Raw genomic sequence first — 14154 nt, 5'->3', positions numbered from 1 at the left:
TAGAGTAGTATATTATTTGGCAATAAAAAGGAATAGCATACTGATACATGCTACATGGATAACCTTTGAAAACATTATGCAAAGTAAAAGAAGCCACTCAACAAGACCACATATTGTGTGATTTCATTTATATGAAATGTCCAGAATAGGCAAATTTATAGACAGAAAGTAGATCAGTGGTTGTTTCAGACTAGGGAAGTAGTAGGGAAATAAGGAGGATTGACTGCTAAAGGGCATAAACATATTCTAAAATTAGATTGTGGCTACAATTACACAGTCCTATAAATACAAGAAAATACTGAATTGTACACTTTAAATTGGTGAATTATATGGTATGTGCATTATATATCAATGAAGCTGTTTAAGCTGTTGTAAAAATAGTACTGCAACTATTACTACCATTAAACTACCATTAGCTACCAATAAACAGTCACTATACGCAAGTAACCTTAGAGACCTTATATCATCTGATTCTCACCAACTCTACAAGTTTAATTTTTAATCTTGGAAATGAGAAAACAAGTTCAGTGAACTTAAAATGTTTACAAACATTTACAGAGCTAGTCAGGAATGGTGCACAGATGTATCATTCTAAAGAAATGTCTCTATATTTTCCAGTCAAGATGGCAAAGTAGGTAAATGCTGTGCTTGCCTTCTCTCATGCCCACATCAAAAGTATAACTACACTACAAAACAATCATAGAGAATCACCTGAAACCTAGCTGAACCAAAATCCTACAACTAAGTACCTACAGAAAGAGCCACTTTGAGACTGGTAGGAGGGGCAGATAATGAAGAACAAGCTTGTCCCACATCCACATGTGACCATTGGGAGAAATATCTTGGCTGCAGAGATCTCCCCTGAGGAAGGAGGGGTCCCAGCCCCATACCAGGCTCTGCAGCCCAAGGTTCCAGTGCCAGGGAAAGAAGGCCCCATTAACTTCTGGCTGTGAAAACCAGCAAATAATGGCTAGGTGAGCTACAGGGCAGCTAGAGTCCCTTAAAGGGCCCATGCACAAACTTAGTGATGGGAGTGATGGACTCCCTCCCTCTGAGCTCCAGCACTGGGGTAGCAGATTGAAAGGCACAAGGGACATACAGGGAAAAACTGAATTGTCTGGCTTCAGGCCAAGGGCTGGAAGGGCAGCTTTCGCCCAGAGAGGTGCTGGCAGAATCCATTGTTTCTTTGTTGAGCCCTCCCCACTCTCACCGTGCAGAAAAGATTGACTGCCATATCTGAGTCTCCATCAACCTAATACCATTTGTCCACCCTGCCCTGGTGTTTCCCTGAGAACCCACTCCACCCAACTTTCAGGCACACTCAAGCTACTCCCCTGGTTTTTCCATACAAATAGTCTATCGTGGCTCATGTTTTGCACTTCCCTAAAATCTTTCAAAGATTCACAAAACCCAAACAGCAGCATCTGGCTTCAGTGTGCCCTGTATCACTTGCTAACCAGCCCCAAACCCAGCACTAACAGCAGCTGGCCTTGGTTCACGGCTTGGCCTCCCAAGACACTTCTAAGCCCAGCACAGATGGCAGATGTGAATTGCTTTGTGGCTCATGCCAAGTGGCCCCAGGCAGGGAACAGGCTGCGGCTGAACTTGTCCTGCGGTGGAGCCCCTCCCAGGATGCCTTGGGGCCGTCACACCCAGTGGCCAGCTTCAGACTAAACTACAGCATCACCCAGCTACCTCCATGGATGACACTCCTAAAGGGCAGACTGGGCAAGCACCGGAGCCCTGCTAAAGCAAATCCTGCTCTATAGGGTCAGCCCCTGCACAACAACTCCTCCACTGTAGTCATGGCCAGTCCTCACAACCAATCATCCCGAGGGTCAATCCCTCCTACTAATGTGCAAACAGCAAGCAAGGTTCAACTACAAGAGGACACACACAACCTACACAAGGGACATACCTGCAACACCTGGCCCAGGTGACTAGGGGGACTGCACCACTGGGCCCAGCAGGACATCTACAACATAAGGCCACTTTACTAAGACTGGGAGACATAGCATCCGTACCTAATACATAGAAACAAACACAGGAAGGCAGCCAAAATGGCGTGACAAACACGTCCCAAATGAATGAACAGAACAAAACTCCAGAAAAGGAACTAATCAAAATGAAGACAAGCAATCTACCAGACACAGAGTTCAAAACACTGGTTATAAAGATGCTCAGTGATCTCAGGGAGAACTTTAACAAAGACATATGAAACATAAAAATAGAGACAGAAAACATAAAAAAGAACCAGTCAGAAATGAAGAATGCAATAACTGAAATGATGAATACATCAGAGGGAATCAGCAGATGAAGCAAAGGATCGAAACAGCAATTTGAAAGATAAAGTAGCAGAAAACACCCTATCAGAACAGCAAAGGAACAAAGAACCCATAAAAATGAGGATAGCTTAAAGGGTCTCTGGGACATCAAGTGTACCAACATTCACATGATAGGGGTACCATAAGAAAAGAGAGAGCAAAGAACTGAAAACCCATTTGAAGAAATAATGACAACAAACTTCCCTACCTAGTAAAGGAAATATACATACAAGCCCAGGAACCACAGAGAGTCCCAAACAAGATGAACCCAAAGGCCCACTCCAAGACACATCATAATTAAAACTTCCAAAAGTTAAAGACAAACAGAGAATCTTAAAAGCAGCAAGAGAAAAGCAGTGGTTATCTACAAAGCAGTTCCCATAAGACTATCAGCTGATTTCTCCAAAGAAACTTTGCAGGCCATAAAGAATTGGCACGAAATATTCAAAGCACTGAAAAACAAGGACCTGTAACCAAGATTACTCTACCCAGAAAAGCTATCATTTAGAATTGAAGGACAGATAAAAAGCTTCCCAGACAAGAAAAATCTAAAGGTGTTCATCACCACCAAATCAGTATTACAACAAATGTTAAAGGGACTTCTTTAAAAAAAAAAAAAAAAAAAAAAAATCAAAAATATGAGTAATAAAATGGCAATAACTACATATCTATCAATAAGCACTTCAAATGTAAATGAATTACATGCTCCAATCAAAAGACATAGGGTAGCTGAATGATAAGAAGCTGAATGGATACATATGTTGCCTATAAGAGACTTCAGATTGAAACACACACAGAGACTAAAAGATGGAAAAAGATATTTCATGAAAACGAAAACAAAAAAGCTGGAATAGCAATACTTATACCAGACAAAAATAGACTTTAAAACAAAGGTTATGCCAAGAGACAAAGAAGGACCCAGTAATCCCACTTCTGGTTATTTATCCAAAGAAACCCAAAACAATACTTTGAGGGGACATGTGCATCCATATGTTCACTACAGCATTGTTTACAATAACCAAGATGCGGAGGCAGTCTGGGTGTCCACTGATGGATGAATGGATAAAGAGGAATATATATATAAAATGGAGTATTGCTCGGCCATGAAAGGAAATGGGTTCTTGCCATCTGTGGTGGGATGTATGGACCTGGAGGGTATTGTGCTGAGTGTAGTGTGTCAGACACAGAAAAACAGACACAATGTGATTTTATTTATATGTGAAATCTAAAGGACAAAATAAACAAAACGGAAAAAAATGTGACTCTAAATCTCATATTTTCTAAACTACAAGGCCTGACAATTAAGTTTGTGAACTTGTTGCAACGATGTTGCTAATCTTCTTTTTTTAAACCAGAGGGATAATTTTTTATAAATTTGTACCAACTGGACAGTTAACCAAGTTTACTATTTGGAAGTGCTGAAATGGCTGCATGAAAAAGTTAGACGACCTGAACTTTTCGCCAACAATTCATGGTTCTTGCATCACGACAATGCACCAGCTCACGTGGCACTGTCGGTGAGAGTTTTTTGACAGTAAACAAATAACTGTATTGGAACACCCTCCCTACTCACCAAATCTGGCCCCCAATGACTTCTTTCTTTACCCAAAGATAAAAGAAATATTGAAAGGAAGACATTTTGATGACATTCAGGACATCAAAGGTAATATGATGACAGCTCTGACGGCCATTCCAGAAAATGAGTTCAAAAATTGCTTTCACTGGTGGACTAGGCACTAGCATCAGTGCATAGCTTCCCAAGGGAAGTACTTCAAAGGTAACCATAGCGATATTCAGCAATGAGGTATGTAGCAGTTTTTCTAGGATGAGTTCGCGAATTTAATTGTCCAACCTCATATGCCTTGCTTGCCATCAAATAGCATATTGGAAAAATTATAACGAGTATCACTGACATACAAAGGGCCTTGAAAAAGCCTGTATTTTGTTTCTATCAGTGGTGGGAATAAGTTTTTTTGAGGCATCACTGATAGGAAGTAAGGTTTAAAAGATTGGACACCATTGTTATTTAATTCCAAATCCACCTGCAGAAAACAAATGACTCTAAACAAAAATTAAAAGGTCGTGTAATTTTCCCTTCTTTTTCAGTTTATATCAGAGCTAAATGGTGAATGTCTTTAAGATACAGACATCATCTGATTTATCTTTTTTAAGTTAACACCTCTAGAAATGTCTTGTTCTTTATAGTAGATGAAATGCCAACAAAATATAAATGTACAGAAGCTACCACCATTTCTTTAAACTACATTCATCAGGCAAAAATATTCTTTTATTCAGATTTTATTACTCACATTTAGTTTTTTATTCATACATTTAGAGGACTTTACAAACACTTAGTAGCCATTCCAGAAAGGTAGTTGGATAAAAAAAAATATTAATACGAGAAATACAGATATGATACTAAAAGGACCGTATTTTGTGACTTCACCTATGATGCAACTAATCATCTATTTAGTTATGTTATTCTATTTGCTGCTGTAACAAATTATCACCAACTCATAAAACAACACAAATTTATTATCTTATGGCTCTGTAGGTCAGAACTTTGACATGGGTCTCAATGGGCTTAATTCAAGGTCCTGGCAGGGCTGCAGTTCCTTCTGGGGCCCTACGGGGGAGAATGTTTCCTTGCCTTTTCCCTTTTGTAGTGGCCACCTGTGTTCCTTGGCTCATGTCCCCTTTCTCCTTCAAAGCCAGTAAAAATGAGTCAAGCCATTCTAACATAGCATCACTCTGACCTCCTCTTTTACTTCCCTCTTCCACTTTTAAGGGCCCTTATGATTACATTAGGCCCACCCAGATAATCCAGGTAAATCTCCCCATCTCAAGGTCATTAACTTAATCGAATCGGCGAAGTCCTTTTGCAATGTAACAACATATTCACAGGTTGTCCTTAACTTCACAGAAAGCAAGACACTCCTATAGTAAATTGAGTCTAAGGGTGGGGGGAGGCAGAAGCATACTAATGATTTAAACAAAGTATGCAGAACTTGGGATGAAAAACCCTTCCCTTCTGTTTTGTCACATTTGTACTGGCAATCTATTTTAAAGATGAACCATAATTAGATATGTGGGAACAGCAGAAATAGGTTGCTATTCAAAACCATGAGAGGAAATAGATCTAAAATGAATCTATCAATTTTTCAATGTGAACAGAAACCAAAGACAGCTTATTTTGTATTTTCTATCTTTCCACACACTGTTCTGCCTTGGTACTCAGGAAGTACCATTTACACAGCCTATATCATATAATAGGATGCTGTATTAATTCAAACTAAAGGTAGCTGGAAAGACTCCAGTTGAGCACACTGACCATGAGTTTTCATGAACCTTTAAAATAAAAATATCCAAAGGATCATTATATGTGTAATAGGGGTGTCAAAAAAATGTATACACGTGGACATTTTGGTCGTTGCTCAAGCAGTAGTTCACTGTAATCAGAAGTGTCTGGCTCTTTCAGTCTCTGGCTGCCACACGAAAGGAGCTATCACCATGTCCGTGCATCTGCAATGGATGGTCATACACAACTGCTCCAGCTTCCTGATCAAAAGGAACAAGGAGAGGGCGGCTGGATAGCTCAGTTGGTTAGAGCGTGGTGTTCTTAACAGCAGGGTTGCTGGTTCAATCCCCACATGGGCCACTGTGGGCTGCGCCCTCCACAACCAGACTGAAACAACTACTTGGCTTGAAGCTGATGGGTCCTAGAAAAACACACTTAAACAAATAAAAGTTTAAAAAAAAAAGGAACAAGCAGACATATAACACCAAGCCCAATAATCTGAAGGCCCACAACTCCTTCTGCTACAACAGGCTGATTCACCCCAAGACAGTGGGCCTGGAGCCAGGGGCCGACGGCAAAGGTGTGGTGGTCGTCATGAAGCAGAGATCCGGCCAACGAAAGCTGGCTGCCTCCTACGTGCAGATCACCATCAACAAGAACGCCCAGGCCACCCTCAGCAGCATCCAGCACGATCCGCAAGTACGGCCCAGACCAGCTCATGGCCGCCATCTGCAAGCCAGTGCCATCCTGTGCAGCCAGAAGCCTGTGATTCTGAAGAGGAAGCGGGCTTGTCCCACCAAGAGCTCCTGAACACCTCCCCCCGCAAAGCAATAAAGCATAAAGCATCAGCAAACTTTCTCCAAACAAACAAACAAAAAAGAAGTGTCCAAACACTGATGGTAACCACTTTGAGCATCTCTTGTAATTGCAGAAGTCAAACATGACTTGTATTCATCTTTTGTTATTGGTATATGCTGAGCATTACAATTTTAATAGTTTTTTCCTTTCTTTAAATGTATACACATTTTTTTGGCACCCACTATATATGTGGTTCAGAAATCAAACTTCTCCTTTTTTGAAAGGCCCAAATTCAAAATGAAATATCGTTACATTATAAGATTGACTTTTTTTAATTCCCCAGAATAATGTTTTAACCAATGTTTAACTTTTCTAATTTAGCTTTATATCTTTTTTGACTCCAAGATAGGAGAGTGATATTTGATGTACTCAAGTTATAGCCAGCATTTACCAATTCTTTGATTCGACTTTTTAAAGTACTTATGCTTGAATCCAAAATCCGAGGAGTTTCAATTATTTGTAAAATGCTAATTTGTTCTTCTATGAGGCAGTCTATTTTATCATTAAACTTTTTCTCTCCCAAAAAGATCACATCTGGATAGCTCAAGACAAACTTCCGCACTTCTTCTTCAGTACACCCAAGAGAAAACAGCTTCTCTTTGATATTTGTGTAGTTTCTCTTGGCATGGTCATTGGAAAGGTCTAGGATTTCAGCTCCTGGACCACATATCAGAACAAGCAGCTCCTCATTGTTCAGGTTAAAAGTTGACTGTAAAAACTTAATGTTAGCTTTTATCCGTTTGGTGCTCTGAATTAAAATGAAAGGGTTCTTAAAAATTATCTTCCTGACAAAATCTATAGGATCACTGTGACCTAAGGACAAACAGACTTCTTGCAAAAATTCGACCATCTGTTTATTCAGATGAAGGCTATTGGAGAAGGTACGCGGAGCATTGGTCAACAATCGGCAAAGGCATTTACGGGTCAATCCAACTGAGTAGAGAAACTTTATATTATTCTCCAGATTTAGGTTGTTATTGGACCGAAAAAAGGATTCAGGAGAACGTTCCAAAATATTTACAATTTCAAGGTCTGATGCCATAATTCTTCTCCACAGATCCCACCGTTTTGAAAGATTTTCAGGTGTGCGTGTTATGGCTCGTGGATATCTTGATATTATGCTAGCAATTACTTCTTTGCTAGCTCCTTTTGACAGAAGAAACATCTTCAGGTCCTGCTCATTAACACCTGTCCTATTAAAAACTCCAGGCTGTCGTTTCTTCGCCATGTCAACATCTACTCCCATAACAAGTAGGTTCTTCAGTAGCTCATTCTCACTGTGTTCATTACCACACTTCACACCAAAAAGCCTACATGAAACTGATTTGAAGAGGATGTCTGCTGAATTTTGGAACATCCAACATCTTGACCCACAGAGAAAGTTACTTCTCAGATACAAGAGGTTTTGTGGTGCCATAATGGTCAAGTAGTCCCAACCTTTTGGAATACTGTATAAAACAACATATATGATATTATATAAATGCATGTATTAAACAGCTAAAAGAACATTATGATCCTATAAGCATCGTAGTCATTTCTATAAGATATCTACAGCACTAGACCTCCTGGTGCTGTGGTAACAATTCAGCCACCATATTCCCACTCCTTAGCTCACTGCTTCTGATTGTCTGTGGGCCTGGGGCTCCATACATTCTTAACATAAAGAAAAGCAGTACAGCATCATCACTGCCCCAGAATTATTCCTACTTTGATATTGCTCTTTTTATTTGGCCTTACCTACCTTGGCTACCCAAAACCAGTTGCCAGTGTCCATCTCTGCTTCATCCTCCGGATTTCCAAACCGTTGGCGTATTCCTATTAACTGATGCTTCCAACTTTGCCTTGTCTTCCAATTTCCCAGATCTTTGGCCTTGCCCTTGCCCACAGACACCAGACTTCTTTGCCTCTGTTCTCACGTCCTGGTTATCAAACTCTAAATTTAGCCCTCAAAACCAACACTTCAGAAATCAGGCCTAACATCCATCTTAAACACATTTTTTTCCTAGATTCATGGCACTCTTTAAACGCAGGCTATTATCTCTTCCTCCTTCAGTTTACTTTACGGCCCCCTTGATTGTAACCCAACAACTCCAAACCAATTTTCACCTTCAAAATGATCTAGCTGGAATATTTAATCCAAATAGTCCACCACATGTGCAACTGTGCTGCAACATGGTACATAACATTAAAAAGTTACTTTTACCATTCTCCCCCACCCCACCACATCATAAAAGACTAACCCAGGGCTCTCTTCATTTGTTCCATAACACATATAACTTTGTGCAAGTGGATAAAACCTCAGTAACTCATCTTCCTGATCATTTAGAAATGAGTCTTGAAATGTATGAACTTATATATGATAATCATCATAGGTCCCTACAAAAATGAGCATCTCTATAGGAAATATTTTATGAGAAAAGCAACAGAAAAGTATTATTTTGTTATTCAACTTATCAGATGACTTATGTTCCTAAGCTACTTGCTGTCTGAAAGACACAACACATTTTTTTAAAACTGCGCTTTCTCCTTTTCAGACTACACAGCTGTGACAAACTATGCTCTTGATTTCTAATTACTTATAATGGGCTACTATCACTTAAAGAAGGCATATCCCTTTTCCTCTCACCTAATTAAACATAAAATACGAAATAGAGCTCATAAAAAACGAAATACATGGTTTCAGCTCACTACGAATATCTCTGGGCTTGAGATACTGCTTTTAAGATCAATATCAAAAAAGCCTCTCTGTGTCTATCCTTTTAACTACTCCACCTAAACAAAAACTTGGATTATGCCTACAGGCTGGGAACATTTCTATAGCTCAGATAATCTACAGATCCTCAAAGAATGGGAAAAATATTCCCAAACTACAGAATCAAATAACATTCAAACAAAAATGCAGGCTGCTTACAAGGTAAACATCAAACGACAAAAGCACATTTTATACTGCCCTATGCTGAGTACACTATTCTTTACTTCTCCGTAATACCACACACTACTCTGTAACTATATACTCTTTCAAAAATGCATGAATTCAGAAACTTAAAATAAGGTCCTCCTCCTAAGAATGAAGGCTTTGCCTTGCACAGCTCAACAATCTGTTCTCTTCCAGATGTTCAAGGGTGACCTCTACTGGATAACAGGACAGAACACTGACAGCTGTGGATAAGACCAGTGCTTTCCAAAGAGGGGTGGCAAGATGATCCAATGGGATGAAGGAAAAAAACAGTAAAACTCCAATTTGTATTTGTCTTAGCCTTTTAAAATTTCCATTTTCTATATATGTTTTAAAATGTAACAAAAGTACTATGAGACATGTACATTAACTAATCAGTAAACAAGTGTACATACAATTAGAGATACATGTATAAACCTTTCTTATTGGGAGTGTACACGATCAAAAAAGTCTGAAGGCTTCTACTCTAGATAACACACTCCCTTGACATTACACTATCACAAGCAGGGCTAAACAAGTCACAGAAAGTTCAAAAGAAATTCTAACAAGAGACTAAAAGTGAAAATATATGCCAAATTTCTTAACAAAAGAGCAATAAATTAAGGTTTCTCCTGAATCTATCATAGGTGGATTTTATGTCTTTGTATTCCCTATGGAAATTTCTTTCACACAAATTAACATGTCTAAAACCAAAATGAGTATCTTTCCCAGCTTGCAAACTAGATCTCCTCTGAGTAATGAAATCACTATCACTATCCTAACAGTCACTCATGATAAAAATCTAAAAGTAAGTTTTGCTTTCTTTTCCACAACCCATCATCAAATCGTGTAGATTCAGCTTCTTCAGTATCGCTGAACTCCAACCTCTCTACTCTTTACTATTCCCTTACCCTGACTATAACAGCCGCCTAACTTGCTTCTCTAACATCAGTCACTCAAAACTGCCACTATAGTGTACTTGGAAAACAAAGATGTAATTATGTCCTTCATTCCTTGATTAAAGACCTCTTTAGCTCTCCCCAGAAAGTAAAAATCTTCAGGCTAACATTCAAAGCCCTCACCATGCAGTTCCACTACCTTTCTAGCTAGCTTCTATTCTACAACCTTACAACTAGGGACCACTGCCTCTCAAACCTCTGGTCCTAAACGTCCTTGACTCTTGTCTCCCTGCCTTTACTTACAATGTCTTTCAGAAAGACCTATCCTCCTGATGTCTATCCACAGTACAAGGTTCCATTCAAATACTATCTTCCCACAAATCTTTAACAAATACATACTGTTGAAGTCAATAATTTGTTTTATAACAATTTATTACTAGGGAATCTAAGACTAAGTATTCTATCTCTATAGAAAAAAAGAGCTCAATTGGACTTAGAACTGGCAACTAAAATTCTGTTTTGATTACAATACTATAAATGCAATTAACTGTCCCCAAAAAATATTATGAGCAGTCTCAGCTAAGCCTAAATACAATGTTAACTAACACCAATATGTTGGTGAGCACATCAGAAAACGGGGGAAAATTCTCAAATACCACTGCTGGAAGAGAACCCAGCATTTCCACTTGGAGATTATCCAAAGGAAATAAAAGGACAAGAATACATAAAAAGGGGGAGGGGACATTACTATATACAAGCCGGTGAAAAATGAAACAACAGTTACCTCTGACCAATTAATGGCAGCTATGTACTAGTAGTTCTGAAATGTTAAGATAGTATTTAATTAATATGTATTATTTTGCAGACAAATTTATAAAAAACTAAAATTGCCTAGGAGTGCAAAAACGTAAAAAAAATGTTATCTATTTTTATTATAGATAAAATATATCTATATATTTTATAAAATATAAAATAAAAATATATTAAAAATATATTATATATTATCTAAATAAAAATATTTATCTATTTTTCAGTTTTCAACATAAAAAAAGTTAAATCTGATAAATTATCAATGCTACTTGACTATTTTAGCACTCCATCTCCAGCCAAATTATTCCTATTACATCTAGCAAGGTGAGTATTTCCAAATTATTACTATTACACCTAGCAAGGTATTTCCAAATTATTCCTATTACATCTAGCAAGGTGAGTATTTAAATAGCCTAATGCAAGAAGTATTAACTGTCTCAATCTACAAATTTCAAAAATAACTAATACTCCATAATGGATCTCAATCTCAAATTGATGTTTGTAATTAACCAAAACTATTATTGCAAAGGCTGAAGTCCAAAATTAACGAATACAATGAAAATTTGTGTACCTGTAGCTTATGAGATCTAAGGAATAAAAGATTTACATTGTCCTCTGCTCCACAGTAGCCTGATAAAGGGGCTTTTAATGGAAATGGCTAATCACTGGCCCCGGGGGTACTACATTCCAATTGGCCTTCTTTTGACAAAACAAGCTGTTTGGAGATCTTTACAACAACGCATTCTCACCTTATTTGTCTTTAGCAAAGAGGACTTGCATTCCAACAGAAAAAACTGTAAAATAGCCGTCCCTAGAAAAGGCAAAAAATAAAAGGGGGGTGGGGAGGACAAAACACTGTCAAGATTTCCCAACACAGAAGAGATCAATCCCAGCTAACACTGTATAACGTTCTCGCGAGATACATAACCTCTTGCATACTAAACATCTCTCAGGCACTGAGAAGAAAATGGCAAGTACATGCCTGAGTATGACGGGAAAAAGTAATGGAATCACTAATATGATTTGTAAAACCAGAGCTAAGTGCTTCACATACTGTCTTACTTAAACTCCACAATTAAAAAGTAGGCATTATCCCTAAAATTACAAAATCGGGAAAAGCGCCAAGTTTCATTACTAGCTTGTCTTAGTCAGGTGAAGCCTAAGGTTCGAACCCAGGTGAGTCTTAACTCAAAATCATGATAAGGTTCCCTTCCATCGGTTTTTTCTATCCCTCTTCCTCCCACAAGGACGATTCTGCAAGGAGCTGCTTGTGAAGGGGACTCCACTATACGTCAAAGTCACCCAGACCTGCTTCTAAAAATAAAAACCTCCGCAGCAGTAGGCCACCAACCGCAACCGGCACTGTACCTACGTCCTGGAGAGAGCTTTACTTCCGCCTCTGGGGTCTGGAGCGGAACCGAGGAGTGCAAACGGGCGACTAACTTCCGGCCACGGGCTGCGCGCCGACGTGACGTCACCCGCCTTGCGCACTCCGGAGGCCTCTCGACCGCACTAGGTACAATGACCCGAAGAGCCCGGCAGAGGGCGGCAGAAGACCGCGGTGAGCGCAGGAAGCCCACCTCTGGGGCGGGTTTTGGAGGGCGGGGCGGGGCCGCGGCCTTTCCCTGCGTCCCAGCCCGCGACCGAGAGATGCCGCGGCGATCCATTCGGCGACTCGCGGTGGGCAAGTCGCTATTATACACGTGAATTCGCAGCCTGACAGGGTGACTCCGCTTATTAGTGTGACTGACACGATGCCGATGAACACCTCGGCATTTGGTGCAGGAAAACGCGTGGATCAAAGGCTCATAAACAGCCCCAGATTCTTTCTTTTCCTGAACTGCCTTGGAAATCGTGGAGTGTGGCTGCTGGTCCGAATTCCGTGTCAGCCTTGGGCTGGGACAGTAATTGTGGTGGACTTCGATTTAACTGCTTGCAGCACGATTACTTCTGGTTCTTTTTTTTTTTAATTGTGACGGGTTTAGATTACTTAAAACTTAACAGAAACTTAATCTCCACAGCAGGTGCGCTTTTGCCACCTTTGGGGGCGTCGCTACATGTAAACCTTCTGGTCCCAACAGTCTCACCTGCCTGGGGATGGTAGCAATGGAGATTAAGCTTGAATTCAAAGCCATTCTACTCTTACCCTCAAAAGAAAGATTATCCCAGATTAATGACATAATCATCAGGCCGCCGAGTTATCTAACGGAGGAAGTGTTAGTAGTCCTTAGAAAAATGGAAAGTGAAGGAGAGGGTTGATTCTGAATTCAACTGAAAGGGATTTCCTGCATTTACCTTCCTCTAATTTTCCTCATCCCATTTTTGCACCAATAAACCAATTAATGTTTTATCCTCACTCTGTCCCTTGGATTACACCTAGCAAGTTTGTTGTTGTTGTCACTTTGTTTTGAATTAACTTGCTGTTTTATTTATTATAAGGATAAAGATTTATATTTGGGACTTATAATCAATCAGTCTAGAGGGTAAGTGAAACTACTTACTGCAGTTCCTCAGGTAAAAAAAAATAGTCTTGAAAAATTAGAAATGGCCTCTTTGTATAAATTTCTAATAACTTTCTGCATGGAAGGAGCTCCTATATCTAAGTTAATATTTACTATTTTATAGTAATAAAATAAGAAAAATATTTCTAATTCATAAATTTATACATTTACATACATAAATATATAAATATTTTAACTATAAACTGCTTTACAATCAGACTGTAAAACAATAACATCTTTTTTAGGCATTATTAAACTTCAGGCTTTCTAAGACCTTGGAGATTATGGAGTCCCAATCCTCTCATTTTACAAATGAGACATTAAAACCCTTAGAGTGGGAGCCAGCAAGAGAATGAATGCATGTCTTCTACCTCCTTAACCCGTAAGTCGTCTGTGATTCTTACCACATGCTTTGCTGTACTGACATAGATTGTCAAAGGTTTTTTCAGACTTACTCAGGTGACATCACCTAAGTTTATTTTGTAGGTAAAGGAGATTGGTTCTTTTGAAAAGTGTTTCCATATTTCCT

At 39.2% G+C, this 14154-nt stretch overlaps 2 protein-coding genes across 6 annotated transcripts; one reads left to right on the top strand and one right to left on the bottom strand.

The window, feature by feature from the left end:
* The first annotated feature begins 5229 nt into the window (after positions 1-5229).
* LOC117012504 (60S ribosomal protein L28-like) lies at positions 5230-6471 on the top strand. The gene is made up of 2 exons (XM_033088853.1): positions 5230-5906; positions 6094-6471. Exons 1-2 carry the CDS (start codon positions 5835-5837, stop codon positions 6430-6432), a joined length of 411 nt encoding a protein of 136 aa, XP_032944744.1. The 5' UTR covers positions 5230-5834; the 3' UTR covers positions 6433-6471.
* Positions 6472-6737: 266 nt separating this feature from the next.
* On the bottom strand, positions 6738-12571 carry MTERF1 (mitochondrial transcription termination factor 1). Of its 5 annotated transcripts, none has more exons than XM_033088852.1 (4): positions 12493-12571; positions 11874-11935; positions 8222-8425; positions 6738-7928 (listed from the first exon to the last, which is right to left on the bottom strand). In XM_033088852.1, exon 4 carries the CDS (start codon positions 7895-7897, stop codon positions 6773-6775), a length of 1125 nt encoding a protein of 374 aa, XP_032944743.1. In that variant the 5' UTR covers positions 7898-7928; positions 8222-8425; positions 11874-11935; positions 12493-12571; the 3' UTR covers positions 6738-6772. The 5 variants fall into 5 exon arrangements, with proteins under 5 accessions (XP_032944743.1, XP_032944742.1, XP_032944739.1 ...); XM_033088851.1 differs by having other exon boundaries at positions 8222-8399; XM_033088848.1 differs by lacking the exon at positions 8222-8425.
* Between the last annotated feature and the right edge of the window lie 1583 nt (positions 12572-14154).

Source organism: Rhinolophus ferrumequinum, chromosome 20 (assembly GCF_004115265.2).
Source record: "Rhinolophus ferrumequinum isolate MPI-CBG mRhiFer1 chromosome 20, mRhiFer1_v1.p, whole genome shotgun sequence".
Classification (NCBI taxonomy): Eukaryota; Metazoa; Chordata; class Mammalia; order Chiroptera; family Rhinolophidae; genus Rhinolophus; species Rhinolophus ferrumequinum.
The sequence above is the reverse complement of the archived record's forward strand: the minus strand, read 5'-3'. Positions and strand labels throughout refer to the sequence as shown.